The following is a 20,286-nucleotide window of genomic DNA, read 5'->3' as shown; positions in this document are numbered from 1 at the left end:
TGGCTTCATACATTTCACAACTGTCTTGCAGTGACCATATTTTATTTTTTTTCTGCTGCAGTTCAGAGATTTGTATGTGTTGGTAATGAAAATACAGGATTTCTGCATTCTCTGTTACTCGCAAAAATAAGGAGGGTTAAATTTTTTTTTGTTGCTTTTTTGATTTAGATATGCATGAGCTTTTAAGAATGTAAAGTGAAGAAATGCTAGTAGTTAGGAATATTTCTGAGATAATTCCCAATGAAGGCTCTCTTATGAAAAAAATATTTAAGTATTATCAAACTAGTTGCTTGAGTACTACCAGGTGTGTGGTGGAGTGTGTTTTGTCATCATCTGTCCTGTCCTGTCCTCCCGATTCCCCCATCCCCCAAAACTAAGGAACAAATTTTCTGGGTTATAATACAGGACTACTTCTTACATTTCTGGTGTCCCAATTTGTGCCTAGTCTTTGGGCTGGGATAATACCTGGTGTTTAGATAGCTCTGTATCTTACAGAGGCACCCCTGCAGTTTCTGTGCCAATTCTCCAGCTGCTACCCTGCTTTCCTGCTCCAAGCATAAGGTCTTTCAGCTTCTCCTTTCAGAGTGCTTTCTAGCCAATTTACTTAATTTCTGATGCTGAAAAACATTCTGTGAGTTTGTGACCCCCTCAGCCACAGTGAATAATTCATTAACAGATCACAAACTAAAATAGTTTGTACAGATTGTCAAACAATTTTCTTTTTTAACAACTTCAACAGAATATAGGGCTATAACTGACAGACAGGTATTTGGCACTGCTCTGGAGCTTTTCTGTATGGATAGTTTAACTCGGACAAGTTCAGAGTTATAAGGAAAAGATTTGTTTCTGTCTATCTGGGTTGTTACACTTTGAGGTTGTCAAATAAGTAGAAGTTTCAAAGAACACCCTGTCTCTAATTCTATCACCTCTAATATTAATTTTCTTCTTTTAAAGTCTAGGGATTCCATCAAGTTGGATGACCTGAAGGCAGAGGTGTCACCACGAATTTCAGCAGAAGATCTGATTGATTTGTGTGAGTTGACAGGACCTAGTCATTCCAAAACACCTGTAAAGAAAACAAAGTCTAGCAAGCCAAAGCTGCTGGTGGTGGACATTCGTAACAGTGAAGAGTATCCTTCAAATCTAAAGTGCCAGCCTTGCCAAATCATGCTTGTATCAATTATTTCCTCATAGTCTGCAGGCAGTGAGATGTTAGAATGGTAAATAATGGAAAGGGATGTGATAGAGGTACAGTGGAAGGACTGAAGGCAGATTTTTTTTGTCATGGAGAGCCATGGTTTGCAGAGAAGAGGACAAATGTATTTTTGCCTTCCCATTTTAAGCTGTGGGTCTAGTGAAACCACTTTGTACCAGTAGCGTAAGTGCCTTAATGCTACTTTTTTTTATGACAGGTGTTGTCAGCAGACCTTCCCCATTTAATATGACTAATATTTTGGAAGGGTGTGAGGCTTTCCAATTAAGTGGAAAGGAGATAGAGGAGAGTTGAGAGCTCATGTGCTTTGCCAATCCCTTAGTGGAAGACCAATTCCTATTGAGTGCCTTATTGCTGCCATCAGGTAATGCAGCCATATGGCTGCCCTAACTTACATCCTCTAGTTACCTTTAAGACCTTTCTGATTATAAGCTAAGTAGAGGATGTATTTTTATCAGGGTTGTTACCCTGTCTATGCCTTACTCATTTGTTCTTTTTCAAATACATAGTTCTTTGCATGTGGAGTATTTTTTTTTTATTATTGTTTTTCTGAATAGTGTACTTACAGGGCCAGGTTTATTGGGGTTTTGGAAGGGGGAGTCCTTACAGATGTGCTTTGCCAGGAAGACACATCTTTGTCAACATCCATCTAAAAGTGGGAATAATGACAAGACTTTATTAGAAGTAACTCTTAACGTTATACTGAGTATTTGGGAATATACTTTTTATTGGTTTGTATCATTTTTTTAAGTATTGCTCCTTCCATAATAGCAAAAATGATGTAGATAGTTGTTTTTGCAGTAGATGTACTCTTAGCTTGCTGCGTCACAAGCTATAATTCTTAATGGGCAAACAATACTCAATAGAAACAATAGAAAATAGAAAAACAGAAAAAATAGAATCACGAGTTTTAGTCCAACTTTACTTTGAGAAAGGAGGTTCATTCCTTTTACGTATGTCTGGCTTGTTCTGAGTCTCCCATGACAGAGATTCAACAGGCTCCCAACAGCTTTACCATTAGAAAAGATCTTCTAGTGTGTAACAGACGCTACTAACGTACTGCATGTGCATTAGAAAAGTGTAGATTCTAGACAATGAAGTGAATGGTGGATCAACGCCAATATTTGGGTTAAAATATGTAGTAAAAATTTAAATAAATAATGTTTCAACCTCATTTTTTTTTTCATCTAGTTAAAATACCACGTTAAAGGTAATTGTATATGCAGAAAAACACTGCCACTAACATTTTTCTCTATTAAATATTTAGCAACATTTATGACAGCCTGGTGAAGTAAAAAAAAAAAAATATTATTTTTACTATGCAAAGATAAATTTATTATTTACATTGTAAACAGAATAGTATAATTGGACTATTCTAAATTAAAACTGTTATTTTTCAAGGAAACATAATTTTACTGTATGCCAAACTTGAACCTGTAATGTGATCTGCTGTGTACATAAAACAGAATGGTCAAAGGAACACAAAAAAGTAATTTTTCTTTTGCTTGCATGTATTAATTTCATGCATCAGTTAAGGATTCCAATTAAGTAGAAATTCATGTGTCTGAGTAGTTTGACTCTTTATTTTCTGGACTTCAGTGGCTTCGCTACTTCTGGATCTAGAGTGTTGAAAATGTGGTCCTTTATTCAGAAACTGTAAAAATGCAAGCTATTTTCAGAGAGATAATTTCTTCATCAAGAGATAATACTTTTTATACTCCGGTTTAAAAGAGAAGTCCCTGGAATTAAAAACTATAAAAAGTTCTTGTTACTGCATAGAAAGCTTTGATACTACCGAGTTAAATAATGTTTCTTTATCTACGTGCATCATTGTGTTATTAATTATTTAAGTTACTTCCTGGAAATCAAGGAGAATGCAGAAGGAGAACAAGTAATATAAAATGTCTAGACTCCAATTGTTGCACTGAAAGGCTATTATCTGTGTACAGTAATGGATTTATTTATATTATAATCAGGATCAAAGGCAAGGTGTTTGCTTAAATGTTTCTATAGCTTTCCTAATAGCTTGATAATAGGTTCTACTCTACTGTTGTATAAATCCTATTCTACTCTAGCAGAGTGGATTCAGAATTTCAATTATTTGAAAATCATTTGACAGCTATGAAGTAAGTGGTTTTATGAACCTGTCTTTCATATTACAAAATTTTAATCAGACTTTCCATTTATATTTCTTGAATGAGGAGGCATGCTGGGGTGAGAAAATCTCCATAGCTTGAACAGTGCACTGTAATCACTGCTGCTGTTTCAGTCTGGTTGGAGTTTATGGTAGACTAAAATGTCCTGTCCTTCAAATAATGGGTGGACTTAAATCCTAATACCTGTCTGGTATTAGGAGGTAGGGAATGTCATTACTAAAAAGGCAGCCTGGTAGGTAGTAAAATTACCCCTTGAGTGAGTTGCTTTGTATGTCAGTTGTAGAAGAAAACAAATGGTACCTAGAAAGCTATTAAACTGTCAGCAGTTCTGAATATACATGGGAAACCATAGGAATACAGTGTTCTGAGTTCTGTTCATTCTTGCAGTAAGGAAATAGTCTTTGTGTTTGTCACAAAATTTCAACAAACTGTACAATAGGATCAGGCAGTCTGTATGTTACTGTGGCATGTGTTTTAAATGTGACAGACCACTGTCAGGTGTTTCAAAAATATGATCATTTCTTATGTTTTGTTATTAGTCTTACTCATTGTCTATGCCTGTTGGGCTAAACTTCACTCTCACTTTGTTTTCAGTGTGATTTGAAAAAAGCATGAGAGGACTTTCAACAAGTATCAAACATGCTTTATATTTCATACTAGGATGCACTTGAAAGCTAAGGCATTGTTTTGTAATGAAGCTTATGTTGCAAGGCCAAGAGCTACTAGCCCTTTTTCCCAATAGACAGCTTTGTAACCAAAGACTTTCTAATGAAAAGGTAATATACTCAAAGCAGTGTCTCTCTCGGCCAGCAATTTGTCTAAGGCTCATTTCATTAAGCAAGTTAGCAGAAATACTGGCAGCTTTCCATTCCTGTTATGAAAGTTATAGCTGCATACTTATGGTCTCACAGACTGTAGCACAAAATCTTGGCCATTTTATTAATTGTCTTAGTACTGGAATGCTTAAGATGTTCACTTAAGATTAGGGAGAATGTGAATGACAGCAAATACATTTTGGATCTATCTAGTTTGGTGTCTAATGCTGATATCAAATTATTTCTTTTCTAAAAGATTAGGTCAAGTTTCTCTGAGCAGTTAAGCATACTCAGTGGCATAAGTGCGTGCAACTAAATCTGTCCAAAGTAATTTTCTGTCTACATGATGACTGTTTCAGAACTTTTACCCTGGTTAGTAGCAATGAGAGTGATGTGGTTATAAATGGGGTTGGGGAAAGGGGGTTGGCACAGATTAGTGAAGGAGGAGTGTCAGAATTTTTCCCTTCAAAATAGAAACAGGCAACATTAATGAATGGTACGTGATCATCTTTTGTTCTTTCAAATGTTTTTGTATAGCCATCTTTTTCCCACACTAACAGTGATGATCATAAAGCTGAAACTGTTACATAAATCACAAGAAAAGAATGCTAATATTAACCTAAATCAATTAAATCTTACCTCCATTTAAGGCAGCTCCTTTATTAAAAAGGATTCTGGGATTTAATTATAAATTAAACTAGCTCTCTGAAATACAGTACAGTAATAAAGAGTGACTAATCTGGGTATTCGACATTGTGTGTGTTTTTGCAGAAATTTGCTGTTTCCCAACTCTTCAAGGCTGTTCTTGTTTATTGTTGGGGAAGGGGAGTGTTCCAGGCATGTGTCTATGAAAGTAATTCAGAGGTTTGTCAAGGTCATGGCACATTTTCAAATTCATAAAAAGCTAGGTAGTAGTGGTCCAACTTAATTTTTATTGAAGCAACTTTCACATTCAGTATTTGTTCATAAAAATCTCATTGAATGATCATCCTTTGAAAGTCAAGCACAACTAACTATATCTCAGAGTTGCTGGCACTCATTTGTTGTTTGCTTTTCAATAACCAATACACACTCACTGTTAGTGGGACTGCAGATAATATACATAATGCTTGTAGTCTGGGTATCTGAATGCATGTATATTTGAATTTCACTTTGGATCAAAATTGTAGGGGGCTTGCAGGGGTTGGTAGGAGGTTTAAGGAAATTTTCCGATAATCCTTATTTAGTTTTAGTTCTAATTGTAAGTACTACATTCCTTTTGCATGAAACTCCTCTGGAAGAGGTGTTCCAGCTGCTTATTGGTATTTGGCTCCTGTTATCAGACTAGAGCTGATTTGAAGTAAAATCCACAAAAATATGTATACTGTGGATATTGCGTCCTTAGCACCAAGTGTTTCATTTAGCAGATCAGTTTCTGTAGTGCTGTGCTATGTCCTTTAAGAAACAAACAAGTCTTCATTCGGTCCTATTTTTTTCTATGTAGTGTCAGAAGTTTTCTCCATATAAGTGAACAGTAAATGAGGTTTGTCAAAATATACTAGCACAAAAGACCAACACTGTGATATCACGACAGCCAGTATGAAGAGCAGGTTCATCCTACAGCTGTGTGTGTACCACAGATATCTCTGCCTTTTACATGTCCTTAACTGATCTTCCTAAGCTTTAACCGTGGCCACATTTCTGGCAGCATCAATGTCCCATTTGCATCAGCATTTACTGCAGAAGGGGATCTCGTCCAGTGCCCAGCAACTGCCACGCTCCAGAGCTTTAAAGGAAGAGTTGTGGTGATTGTAGGAAATGCAGTGAAGAACACAGCTGCCGTAAGTATATTGCTATAACATATATACTTAGAAATACATCAATGGCATGAATACAGACAGTAGTAAATAAATGCTAAAATCCGGATAATTCAGATTAGTAACTTTGGGTATGATGATAGGATTTGGGGTGATTGTTGTTGTTCATTTCTGCTTCTGATAAAGACATTTCTAAGTGATTAACATCTGAGAAAGTTGATGTTTTGAAATGAGATTATTTAACATTACTTTTTCAGCTTTAAAATCTTTACTTTTGGCATGTTATGGAAGTATATCAGCACTTCTAATGTGCATCAGTAAGATTTAGTTTCGAAAACTGACTTGCATTTACTTTCTGTAGTGTTAGGAAGCACACTTAAGGTAAGTAGGGTGGGGACAGGTATGTTAGGAAGTCCAAAGGAAATAAGATATAATTCATATTCTTACTAATAAAAAACAATGTACTGATTAGTTTTTTAGAATCATTTAGCTTATGCAGTTGTGCTCAGTGAAGAGGAGAATGGTTCCTACTGGTAACTTTCGTATGATACTTTTATTGTCTGTGGCTTTAACTAGAGAGGGAGAATATTCAGACTTGCCTATTCCTTTTCGTAACTAAATATTTGGTGGTGTTGTGAACCAGCAGAATAACTAGTAGAACTATTTCTTTTGCCATTCTTCTCTCGGGTGAAGGAAAGTTATCTCTTGGTTTTGGTTGTTTTTTTGGGTTTTGGGGGTTTTGTTTGTTTGTTTGTTTGTTTTTGAGATATGCTCTTAAGTATGGTATACCTTTAGTTCACCCGTTTCTTAAGCTTATTTACTCAAAGGGCATGAACTGTAACCCTGATATGACAAGGAGGGCTGTGGACCATTAAAAGGCCTTCATGTGATGGACAGCAGAAGCATCAGCATGACACATGTTGGAGTTTTTTATACATATAGGGACTTGTAAGTAGCGTGAGAAATCCCTTTCATTAATCTGTGTTTCATCATTTAGAAAATTAACTTGTGAGATGTATCATATCTCTTAAATAGTAACAGGGATGGCATAAAATAGACTGTACAGCTTATCTCACATAGTTTCAGTCAGTGAGTATCTAGGTTTTGTGCATGAGATCTGGGTAAGTCCATGATAAATATTTCAACATGAAATAATCAACTTGAATAATCATAATGGCTTGCTAAATGCTGAATGCATAAATCCCCCCCCTCCAAGGAACAAATGCAAAATGCATAAAATGCTAAGAGCCAAATGGAGATGATTTAAATGATGCTTTACACGTTTGATGGTGGTTATGCAGCTGCTTTCAACAATTACATTTTAAAATCTCTGAACATCCTAATTTATCTCAGTGAGAGCCTAACCATTCATGAACCTCCTGAGGAGGAGGAACAGGAAAAAGAAAGTGCTCTGGTATTCACTAATGAGTGTTTTTATGGGAGATATCCCACATACTACCAAGTCATTTTATGGGAGTTGTTTTCCAGGACCAGTCAGAAATGTTTTCTCTGAAACAAAGAAACACTGTAAGTATTCTGTTTAAAACAGAATGAAGAAACAACCTGAAACAAGAGTCTGAAGGAAAGAAAGGACAGAGGCATTACAGCGCGGGTTGTGGGTTACACCATAGCTAAGATGATACCATTTTCTTCTGTAACGTAGTGACACTTCTTATGCAAACTTAGATTTTCTTTAAAAGTTTCGTTAAATGAAAATTGAATGTTTCCTTTGCAGTGCAGCTAAAGAAAACTTGCAATGTGCTTTGTAAGTGCAAGTACTTCAGTCATGTGAGGGTGCTGCCTTATCCTCTAAACCCAGACTTTCTGTAACTGAGACAATGTTGACCTGGTTTACCTGGCATTGTCAATATTACAGCTTTTCATAAAAGAGAAATGCTGCTTTGCCTCTTGATTTGCTTTTAGAGTTCTCGAAAGTCTAACTAAAGGGTGTAGAGTTTTAAATAGCAACAAAATACCGGATTGACCAGTTTGACCACAAATTAATTAAATACTGGAGCCTAAATACTGCTAGGAACTCACCACTTCTATCACACCCTTAAAGTACATATAAAACCAGCCTCAATTTGACTGTGTTGATAAAATTTAGAACTCCTTTCTTTTGTGGATTATTTTTTGAGGCCAGTTTCAGTTTTACTCTGCATGGCTGCATAGAACTGTCTGCCACTTTTCATGAACTTAACCAACCCAATACTATGTAGCTTGAGGCTTGACAAGAACAATAGCTATTAATTTTTAAATTTTACTAGGTAATCCAGTCATATGAAAAATTGCAAAAGTGAATGTGTGGCAACAAAAACAATTTTGTCCAAAGAACTGTTATAATATGTTCAGCTTAAAATGTATTTTTTCTAAACAGTTATGCATTTCCAGCTGAAAAGGAATGAGCCACAAATTGTACCCTCCACCATAAAGGAGAATTTTTCAGAAGTGTTCACTGATATTTACTCCATTAAAAATATGCAGATTGGCACTGTTAGATGTTTGGTTTAAATTTAGGCAGGACTGAGAGAAGTGGGGGCAAGTGTGAAAAAACACTGATTATTTGTGGAGCTATTTGTAATTAGAAGGTTGAATCTTTCAATTGCGTTTCATATTAGTAGCCTACTTGGCATCATTTAAATAAATTAAAAATTTAAGTAAAGCAAAATTGAATGTACCAAACAGATGTAGAAAAATCCTTTTTCCCTTTTTCACACTTCTCTTCTGTTTCTATTTTTTGTATTTGATTTGGTGCCAGGTGATTAAACATTTAAATTGGAAAGAAAATGCTGTCTAGAACTTGATAGGCAAGAGGGAAAACTGAAAACTTCACTACAGCACTGTTCCAGCAGGAGGCAAAGGAAGCCAGCAGTGCCACGGACTTCAGCATAGCTCTGGCTCTAGTTGAACAGTTCCTCAGGACAGAATTAAAACAGGGTAATCCTGCTTGTTAAGCCATTTAATTTACTCACTCTAAAAGTTAAATTAATAGATTGGCTGATGTACAAGAGCCTTACTGAATGTGCCATTAGCAGCATAAAGGTATTGTAAAGAGGACCTTGCACTGGGCATCATGTGGTGGTGCTTGGCTCGCACTTCTCTGCAGAATATTCCTTCATTTAGGCTGGTGCTCACTTTGTGCCAGCCTTTCTTCTCCTAGGGGATTCTGGGTACTTGTTAACAGAGCAGATACTTGTTTGTCTTTGAAAACAGCAGGAAACCTCTACATAAAAGACATTATGCTGGAGTCAATCAAACAGATTCTATTTTGATTTTTAACTTCTAAATACGTTAAGTGGCAGCATCTCTTAAGTGAATTAAACTCCCCTTTCCCATATCCATTGGTAGATAAATACCTTGTAAATTCCAGTATGGGCAAGGGATCATTACAGCTGGGAGTATAATAGTTAAATAGGCAATGAGTGCTCAACTGTAGCTTTTTTTTTTTGGTGCACGGCAAATAGCATGTCTCCTGATTTTTGTCACTTTCAAAGTCTGAGATACAGCAAGTGCAAAGGCAGATCATAGTTATGCATACGTAGCAAGGAGATTGCTTTGGGTCTTTTTTGGAAGGGCAGCATTACTTCTTCATCTCCCCTCCTTCAGTCAACTTTTGAGGTGTTAAGCCATTATTTGTTTCCATTTCCATCTTTTTGTCGGTATTATTGCAATGTTGACTGAAATTAGAACAGGATAAAAACCTTACCTGATACTAAATCATGCTCCAGCAACTCAATTTTGACAGCGACATGCTTCTACTTGTGTGATGTGGTTGTTTAATATATATGTGTTTCCCTGGTGGTTTAATGTATGTGTTTTATTGTCAATTAAATGCTATAACAGAATAAAGTATACAGGATGCTTTAATCTGTCTAATAATTTGCAACTCATTTATTTCTTGCCTTGGAACAAGACAGTTAGCTAAGCTGTAAGTCAAGGCTTAAGAAAATCTGTCTTTATAGCAGGGAAATAAATTCTAAATTGTAACTTCTGATTGCTACATTGATTATTTTTGTCTAGATAAGTTATGCTGTTATAAATAGGTTGTCTAGACAATTTCTACAAGTTACTGAAGCAAAGTAGTCATTACATCACAGTAGCTAAAAGATAAAATATATGAATTATCTCCAAAGCAAAGTCAAGCAGTCCTGATCTTCCATGAGACCTTTCTGACCCTTTCCAGGGCAAGAGGGAGAGGGTCAAGTTCAAGATTCTTTTTGTATAACATATTCATAGCCTGAAAAAAAAAAATCTCCTACATGAAAGTAACATTTTCTGTCTCTCAGCACACTATCAAAAATGCATTTCTTCTTATATGAAGGCTGAAACACATAGGTTAAAGTGTCCAGTTACCACCAATAAATTCGTGTGATTTTGTTGTCATCTTCCTTAGGCCTTTTAAAAAGGCCTTGCCAGAGAAGCAAGTCTCTGCATGCTGAAGCTGGTTTCTTGTTACAAACCTGTCTTAAAAACACAGGTGGATAACCATGAAACTTCATAGGGTGATCTGAAGATTAGGTGTTACATAGAATACTAAAAGCCAGGTGCATTTGTGCTTCTAAAGACAGAGACGTTTAGTTAGAAGGGCCTAATGAAACTTCTGGAGTGAAAGTAAATAGAAATTAGGCAATAAACTTCTTGAGATGTTTCCACTATACATCTTTTTAGATTCTACATTTCCTTGTAAATATTCTCTGCAGAAGAGTGATTGAACAAGTGGAATGAAAACTGAAGATATTTTCTCTTTGCAGGAATGGAGGCGCTCCCTTTGATTTCCAGAATGGCTCTTTTTTCATGTTGATTTTGTTAAAGCATCACCCTCCCTTCTGCATTCAGACTCGGAGCCTACTGGAATCATCAGGCACCTCTTTGTTGCTTTTAAAGAGGAAGAGATTAAGCTTGTATTTTGAAGAGATTGAAAGGTTTAGTTAATCAGCAACAATCCTCCTGGTTGTAACCCTGCCCAAGACATGGTTAAGTCTTCATTATTTTATTCTGTAAAGTCTGTATTATTTTACTTAGTCCTTTTAACTATTGTAACATGTATGCATGTTTTCCTTCATCAACAGAAAGTAGCCCAGCTGCTGTTGCTAGTACATTGCTCTTCACGTGACCGGAGAGAGACACTTGGGCTGCCGGCCAGGAGTTGTGTTATGCTGTTGTAATTCTGCCCCTGTCAGTGGCTTTGGTTAGTTTGCACTGAATGCATCTGGTACAGCAGAGATGACCTAAATATTCTCCTTTTCCAGCTAGGTATGAAAAAGGAAAGGGGGAAAATGAAAGATGGAGGCTCAGGAGCAGAATTTGAGTGTTCCTTTTCTTCTTCTGAAGTAGGTGCCAAGGAAAGCAGGCTAATTCTAAAACTCCAAATAGGTTCTCTTTTTTTTAATCTATACTGCAGCTGATGGGTACAGTTACTGGAAATCTTAGTTGGTTGTTTGATGTAGATATTGTTTGGCTTATCTGTGTGCCTTACTACACAGAGGTTTGGGTGTTTCTGAGATGAGGAATTGTGGAGTCCTCAGCTTTTTCTGTCAAAATAAGTCTTGACTTCTGAGAGATGCTGGCAAGCAGGTTCTCAACTCTTCTGAATCATCTGTGAGATCTGTAAGGCCAGGAAAGATAGGAGATGGTGAACCTGAATTCTGAAGTGGTGCTGTCAGGCTCCAGGGTTTCCTTCAGGCACATCAGTCTTGGCTGTGGTTATACTGTCTTTGTGGGCTGCACCTCTGAAAGAGCACCCTTGTCCTTGCATGAGCTTGCATGGATTAGGTTGTATCCATATCACTCAGGGCTACTACATAATAACATAGAATTACCACTTTCTGGGGCTGTTTTTCTGCTCTGAGACAGTGTTTTATATTTCCTGGTATTCTGGTTCGGAGAATCTGAAATAGTGATAACTGAAATAGAGGTGGTAATGAACTAGTAAATGTGTTACAGGTCCAGGAGACTTGTGTAAGGATATTGCCAGCTAGAATGGTATTGATGAATTGGGCAATTCCAGTATCCATACTGCTTGTCTCGGGCAATGTTGTTTTGCTTTTCTCTAAACTGTATCTGAATCAGCTTTTGAAGAGGACTGACTGACTGATAGCTTCAGGAGGGAATGTGTCCATTGTGTGGGAGGTCCAAAGACTTTTGTCCTGGACTTTAAGAAGAAGCAGGACAAAACTGACAGTTTGGGTAGCGTTAGTAAAAAGTACTGCAAATCACAAAGAAAGGTTTTTAACTTTCAAGTATTTCTTTGATCATTTTTCAACTTCTAGGGCAATCTTTAGACTTGGAGGGGGGTAGAATCTTTCAGAAAGACTCATGCTTCTTTTTTTATATTCAAGCCAACTGTGATGCATCTTTTTTAAAATACTATTTCTGTTCACTAACAGCTGTTTTTATTTTCTGTTGAATCAAAAATAGAATAGGTTTGCTTTCTGCATTTTAATTTTACAATTCATTCAGCCGTATTGGGTGTAGTGAATATATTTTGTTCAGTATAAATTAGCTGTGTTACAACAGCTAACTCTCTGCAATTGAGTTTTCATTTTCAAGTGCTTGCTCTCAGCTGGTTTTTTTTTTTTTTAAATTATAATTTCTAAGTGGAAAATTAAAAATGCAGGTGTTTAAAATTTATTACTTCGATAAATTTGAGTATTTGCTCTTACTTTCATTCTCAGTAAAATTTATTCTGAAACCAGCTATTAAATACCTGTTTGTGTAGGCTTATTTTCAAATCTTTGCATGTTAGTTCTTTAAGTTACTGCTGTGTTTTTTGTACTGATGGAATGGAAATTGCTCCGTTTTGGCCAGGTCTGTGTGTAAAGAATTTTTCCTTGATCTTGTTAGAGCAGTAAGTTCTGCACTCTTTTACTTTTTTCTTTTTTTTTCCTTGGTTTTTTGTGGTGTTTTGTTTTTTTTTTTTACATATTATGTGTTTGCACAAAGTTGTGCTTTTTGTGTTTTGTACTTCTATTCGGTTTGTGCTAATACCGTAACCATTAAATAGGCAATGTTTTGTTGATATGGGAGGCTTTAGGTGCCTATCTTTCCCTTGGTGTTGAAGTGCCATTTCATTTATCTGGAACCCTTTAATATAAGAAGGAGCTGACTAAAAATAAACTTGTGTGCTCGGTCTGCTTTGTGGCATATGGAAAGTGTTGTCTAAAAAGCTCTAGACTGACCATCTTGACTATGGTGTGCTTTCAGAGTGGTGAACTTTTGACTGAAATCATACAGCAAAACAGACTGCAGTCCCTAAGAGATTTGTGTAGCTTGTGTTTACAAATGAAAAACTAATAATAATCTTGTGGCGAGGGATGAGTACTACAAAATTGGGTTGATATTTCTCCTCCAGCTTCTAAAGTATCTCTTTTTCTTCTGACTCTTTCAGAGTATCATATCAACATTTTATACCCTGGTAACATTTGTCACAACGGTCTGTTTGGGTATTCTGGTACAGTATGGTCCTCCTCCTTCCCTCCCAACTTGCCCTTTAATTACAACCTGTCACAAGAATGTCTGTGAAAGTGAATAATGTGTACAGAGCAACCCTGATGGCTAGCCCGAAGGGTGCTGGGAATGGTGCTGCTCAAGCTGTTATGTTATTAGACTCTTTGCTGTAGACAGTCTAAAAATGTGATGTGTCTGGTGTAATACATTCAGCATGCTTAAAAGCTGTGATTTTACTGCTTGGAACAGGGTAGTAGAAACATTTTGATAAATGCTCCAATGTGCACATTATTAAGGTTCTTGATGGTACTTAAAGGAGCAGTCCTGTTATGCTGTTTGTATTGAGAGCAACACCAATACAGGGTAAAATGTTTAATATTTGCCCAAATTTTGATACAGATTTGCTGTGATCTTGTCTGTCTTTGAAAGCCTGACTTCTTGTATCTGCATGAAAGAGTCTTAGCTGACTGCTTTCAAATGCAAATTACAATTTTCTGGCTCAGTTATACCCACCAGGAAGGGTGTTTTATGTGGAATTGATTGATGCATTACTTAATAGAGGAACAGTGTTTCCAAAGTCTTCACCAAAGCCATCCCATAGTAGTCATTAAACAAGTTGCTCACCTATTCATCCTTTCATATATAATATTTGCTGTGAAAGTAGCAAGAGGAAGTTCAATTTAAATACTAGATGCAGCCAGTAAAAACACAGTAACTGAACTTTTGGGGGAAGTATGTTTTGAGGAAAGGCCACTTAAGGCAGAAGGAAAAGGCTTAAAGTCTTGTAGCATCCCTTTAATCCTCTACCTCGGATAAGCATAACTCCCTTTCCCCCCAAGTAGTGGTGTTGTCTAAATGAAAACAGAAGCATTAGAGAGGACTGTGATCAGTTGGTGGTATGGGGAAACAGATGTATCTCAAAAGTAATGTCAACACAAACATTTGATAAATTTGAGAAAGTATAATCACCTTATAAATGACAGAGGTTCATTTCTATTTAAAATCAACCTGTATAATGGAAATTTAATTGTGCACTACTTTTATGTGTTTCAATAAATCTCTTTTTTAAATGTAGGTGTGGTTTACAGGTTACTAAGGATGATGTAACCCATTTGCTTATCTCCTCACCATGTTATCTTCTGTCTTAAGAGCACCTCCATAAATTAGGTTATTTAGTGGACTACAAAGTACATAGTCAGGTGCCTGTTATTAAACTTCTAGTTGACACTTTATGATAGCATTTATAAAGCAGATAGAGCCCATGTGTGAAGTCCAAGGTGGCAGTTTCTGCTGTAGAAAGTCTGTGGCATTAATTCAGAAGAGCACCTTGGGCTTTTTCTGATGCATGAAATTTTGCTTTTTTGGGATCACTGTTTTTTTCAACTTTGGGGGAAACATTAATTTTTTTTTTCTCTCTTAATTTCTTGTATTTCCTAGTTACTGATATTGAACATAAGTGAAGGTCACATTAGGGAGGAAGTCTATGTAGCTATTTCAAATAGTTTTTCGTGCCCCTCCATCAGTGCACATGCCAGAAATAACACTTCCATGTGTTTTGAAAATACTAGCTTCATACAGTATATTTTGGCAGGGAAAGATAGCAGGTGGTGTTGGAACATTTCAGAAATATGGTGAACAAGTTCCTGTTCTTGTCTGTGACAGACTCTTCTGTCTGGGAGAGAAAGGCACAAATATGTACTGAGGAACAGAACTATAAAAAGTCAAAGTTTTAATTAGGAAGACTGCAATGCTAGTAAGAGACTACTTCTAAATCTACTCTCTACCAAAAGTTAGTGTTTCTACTTGCAGTGACACAATGGTGGGAAGGCAGAAGGTAAAACTAGGAATGTCTTTAATTGGATCGAATCCTATGACCCTATGAGTTAAACCTTGACTCTTCTTCTTTACAGTGTGGAGACAGGTGTATACGCAAACCTCTTGGAGGCTGATATTTGGAGTTTGATGACAGCTCTCAGCTTATGGGCAATGTATATGCCTCTGGGGCCCTGACTTGCAGCTGATTCCCACAGTAGTGAGGTACCAATAGCACGTTCCCTGCTTGCTGGATTTTCCCTGGCTGGATATTCAGATGCAATATTTTAAGCTGTACTTGCAGCCTTTCTCACCGAAGCTATGTAGACAACTACAGACAGTTCTATGAGAACTTAAAAAAAAAAAAAAAAGGGCAGTTCATCTTGTGGTATATCATCTTGTCATGCTCTTATGCCTTCTGTCTGTCGTTTGCTAACAGCCACAGATTCTGCAGTGCTTGCTTCACAGAGGCCCTGCAAGAAGCGAGAGGTTCCCCACCATAAGGTTACAAAGGAACCTCTTGTCATATGCAGAGAAGAAAATTTTACTTCCAGCCATACCTTGGTTACTAAAGCAGTTCTAAAATACAGTGGGACACTGTATTTGTCAAACCCAAAATACAAAGCATTTGTTTGCGTATTTTTTTTTTTTTCTGATTACATGGAATGGTAGTTATATTATGGTTAGGGCATCCAAAAACTTGCAACAGAGTTTACAGTTTATTATCAGAAGTGTAAAATTATCAGTAGACAGAGTAGAAGCTCTCTGCTGACACATGGGACATTGTACTTGGCAAATAACATACTGCTTCCTGTCAGTCTGAACACTTGTTGCCACTTTTCATTTCTGCCAGCGATGAGCAGCGTTGGTGTCCAAGACAGAGCACTATCCATTAGTCACAGGTGGAGAGCACTGTGAGGTGATAGGTATGTACATATGAAGTAGAGATGTCTGGTAGGAGTATTTCACTAGGAATATATACTATTTTTGTAGCTCATGGTATGCACAGTTGAGTGCTATTTTTGACAAAGAGAAATATCTTTGTCTCTGTTTTGCTATACACCATATCTTTATGGACTGTGATTATAGCGAAAGGTAGTTGGACTCTCCTAGTGATATCATCTGTGCCTATTACACCATCTTTGCATGAGAGAGCCTCTCTAAAAGCGTAGTATTTACTTTTCTCATGAAAACTGGCATCTACATACAGTCTAACTTTTTGATTGTGGGGATTTTTTCATTTGATCCTCTTAATCCTGTACTGACTGACCCAAAGTAATGGGGGAAGAGGTGATTGAACTTCCTTTTGGTCTTCCTTAGGCAAGTACCTGAAACAACCATAACGACCAAAATGTCCTGACTAATCCATTGTGACCTCTTACTCTGCCTCAACAAGTCCTCAGTGATTACAGTTTATGTACTAGTCACTCACTCCCTGGTTATAAATCCATCCTGCAATACAGAGAAAGGAATGCAGTAGCTGTGTTTGACACACAAGTGGACAGAAATAAATTCCTTGCATATATAAAATAACCTTCAGTGTGAAGCAAAATTTCTGGCTCTGGAAGGAGTTTAAAACTTTGCTACTATGAACTCTTACCTGTTAAAGAGATTATTTCAGGACTTGTGCTTGATCAGGTAATCATGTAGGTACATCCTGTTCTGCCTTAGTATCTGTTACACTATCACAGGTAATTAGAAGGAATGTAAATATAAAAAGAAATCCCATGTAGTAATTTTGGATGGGGTGCCTACTGCTGTTCTTGAGTTGGTAATTTTGTTGTTTATGCAGTTAGTTATTTGGACATCATGCTTGCACAGGGTTCTGGAATAGTATCACAAATCATTTTAAAGAGTCAAAAAGGAATTACAAATGTTTTACATAGCCCATTTGGAAGCACTCAGTGATTTTACGAATGGTAGTAATTTGTCAACCAAGTATAAAGCAACAGTCTCAAAGACTGGGATGGCAGGGCAGTCTTCCTCACAGCTGTTGGAAATAAAGTAAAACTATTATAGTTTCTCTCTGATTAATCCATTTTGGTGGCTTGCTTTTTAATGTATTGCAGTCAGTATTTAAAGGGTAAGTTTGACATGTAATACACAAAATATTGTTCCTTTGGTTTTGGATTTTGATACAAAATTTTTGTTATTTTGATTTTATCATTATCATTATTTTGATATAAAAAATACTGTTTCTTCATCAGTGTAGCAACTTTTCATGAAGTTGCTACATGGAAACTGGCAACTGCTGTGTTTGGTTTACAGAATGAACTAATTGAGGAAAGAGGGAGAGAAGGGACTTTCAAGGACTCGGGGGGAGGGTTGTGGGGTGTGTGCTTACACTATGTAACCTGCCTATGGGCAGGTTGAAGGGGTGGGTGGAGTACAGCTGCTGGATCCCAAATTCATATCTGACATCTGTGAAATCAAGTTATGTCAGACAAATTTGACAGGTAAGCAAATGACTATACTACCAAACTGTGATGCTTGTACACTTGGGAACCTACAGAAAACAGCTGGGAGTTAGATTAATGCAGAGAAAAATATGTTATTTCATGCTTTGAGAGGGGTTACTCTGAGATTAAATAATCCTGTTAGAATGAGGTAAAATCCTGCCTAAGCAAAAATAAATAAAGTTCAGGGTTATCATTGTGACACTTTCGTGACCACCAAATTAATCCCAGCTGTTTCAACAGGCCTGGGTTCCTGTGTTGGACTAGTTGGTGCAAAGAACGAACTTCTAGGGGTCCGATAATTTTTTCTTTTGTTTAACTTGCCTTACTTAACACAAAGTTACTTAGATTTAAGGACTATAATATGCAGTGTGCTAAAGATATATCTGTTTCAGTTTGCAGCTCATCTAGTGAAAAACAAGTACCCAAGGGTCTGCATCCTAGATGGAGGAATCAACAAGATCAAGCCAACTGGTCTCCTCACTGTTCCTTCTCCACAAATTTAAGTGACTGTAAACATTCAGGACAATCTGTCTGAAGAGGGAAGACTTACCATACAACATAGATATCCCAAACCCAAAGGGCATTATGGTGTCTTCACTACACAAGCTATCCTGATGATCAATGTCTTATCCTGCAGATCTAGAGCATGGGAGCTTTGTGTTTATTCTTTGATATAGAGCTTCAGTTGGAACAGATGAAAACTCTGAAGCTTCAAGCTTTCCAAGAAACCTCTTTCAGCTTTGATGTAGTGCACAGCTGGTTAAGCAAGTCTGAACACAAAAAGAGTAACTCAGCAGGCATTTGGTATCTTATAAATATTTCTGCAGAACAAAATAAACTGGCAGTTGATGGCTCTAAGCTGCACTTAAATAGATTATTTTTCAGAAGCATTTTACTGTGAATATTGAAAGTAACAAGCTAAAACTGTACCCTCTGTGTATCCTGTGAAAAAGTGTATTCTCTAATATTTTAAAGAGTAATTGCTGTATCTTGTGACCTACTTTCTTTTTGAGAAAGCATTTTTTCATCTGGTTTGGAAATAAAGATGTGTCCCAGATTGGAAGTCACTGTAAGAGCTGCTGCTGAGTCAATCCAAACTGTATCATCCCTTGCAGAAGAGGAGAAGGCCTACTCCTCTGTGGAGAATTCTATTTCCATAAACACAGCAAATGCAACCATTTCTGAAACAATTACATTTACGAGAAAGGTAGGCTTTTGACAATACTGTGTGTTATGACCATAGATCAGTTATTCCGCAAATAATAGTGCTTTTCCATTTTAGAAGCTCATGCCTTAAAAAGAAACAATGCACTTTTCATATGAAAACATTCTAGAGTAATCACTCTCATATGAATTGAAGGTGCAAAGTTCTCCTTAATTCTCTACTCTTTCAGCTAGTGGTGTCTGTTTTTATTTTTTAAGTCCTTTTTCTTAAATATGAACTTTAAAACTGACAGATAGAGACAGCAAACCTGTTTCTAAACTAAACTGGATGCAAGTGCTGTAGATGAGTGAAAGCAGGCTTCCACAAAGGCCATAAGGTGACTGTGCACTAGAGATGTGGAAATTACTTTTCAATAAGAAGCCAAAAGTATTGAAAGCACCAACAGAAACAGGAATTGGCATCTCTGTGTTACCGAGAACCTGAAAATAAATTTGATTCAGACAAGTACCACCTTTCAGGAGGTGTGAAAAAAACCCACCCTAATTATTCCCCCTCAAAATCCCATGTTAGCTTTGCTAGCATGTCAGGTCCATTATTCTAAAAATGATGTGGGGGGAAAAAAGACTAGGAAAAGGAAAGAATCTGTCTTCAAGAATGCTACTTCAAAATAGTACCTTTAATCCAGGAAAAACAGTTGTGATAATGTAAGACTGACAGTATGGCTCTGAAATTAAATGGGAATTTGGAATAATTTCTTTTAGAAGACAAGAAACTTTTAGATTTCTCTTTCTACATTTTTAAAGTTTAGAAAACACTGGTGTGACATGAGGCTTAAAAATCACTGAAGTGCAGGGATGAAAATGTATTTTGTAAAATGAATGAAATGACACCAAAGATCTGTTCACCTGGTTACAGTCACATAATAGCTTGCATTGTGTATTTGACATCATGCTTTTTATTACAGCATTATCTGGGACACAGCAGTTTACACGATACAAGCTCACTGTTAGGGTAATGAGGATTTGCTCTGGAAGATATGGTTACCATATGCCTTATTCATGATATAAAATCCTCAACTAGTTTTTAGTTTGGCAAATGGAACATTGCAACAGCTAACTTTATTTCATTTTTCTGTCACAAGAGATTTCCAAAACTGAGACAGTTGTTGGAGAGAGAAGGGGTCAGTGAGAAAGCTGTGAACAGTCTCTAAATCACAGGCAAAATGATCACTTGTTCTGTGGGGTTTTTTAGTGGTGGTGGTGGGTTTTGGGTTTTGTTGGTTTGGGAGTTGTTTTTTTTTAACTGAAACCATGGAATATGAGAACTTGTGGAAGGTGCTGAAAGAGGAAGTCTTCATTCTCCCCTGTGTGATGACCAGAAGATTTTTATCATGAATCTTCAGAAGCTAGTCGCTAGCACTATGT

General features: G+C 36.8%; 1 protein-coding gene across 7 annotated transcripts in view; it reads left to right on the top strand.

Annotated features, from left to right (window-relative positions):
* Positions 1–18,764, top strand: part of TBCK (TBC1 domain containing kinase) — a 115,813-nt gene extending 97,049 nt beyond the window's left edge. For 5 of the 7 annotated variants that reach the window (XM_030023508.2, XM_041124791.1, XM_030023525.2 and 2 more), the window contains 3 exons: positions 955–1,130; positions 5,845–6,004; positions 18,090–18,764. In XM_030023508.2, coding sequence (XP_029879368.1) covers positions 955–1,130; positions 5,845–6,004; positions 18,090–18,200 — 447 coding nt within the window. In that variant the 3' untranslated portion in view covers positions 18,201–18,764. Of the gene's footprint in view, positions 1–954; positions 1,131–5,844; positions 6,005–15,336; positions 15,464–18,089 lie in introns of all 7 variants that reach the window. The other 2 variants (XM_041124795.1, XM_041124796.1) reach the window with 2 other exon arrangements.
* Positions 18,765–20,286: the final 1,522 nt, after the last annotated feature.

Source organism: Aquila chrysaetos, chromosome 1 (genome assembly GCF_900496995.4).
Source record: "Aquila chrysaetos chrysaetos chromosome 1, bAquChr1.4, whole genome shotgun sequence".
Taxonomy (NCBI): domain Eukaryota; kingdom Metazoa; phylum Chordata; class Aves; order Accipitriformes; family Accipitridae; genus Aquila; species Aquila chrysaetos.
The sequence above is the reverse complement of the archived record's forward strand: the minus strand, read 5'-3'. Positions and strand labels throughout refer to the sequence as shown.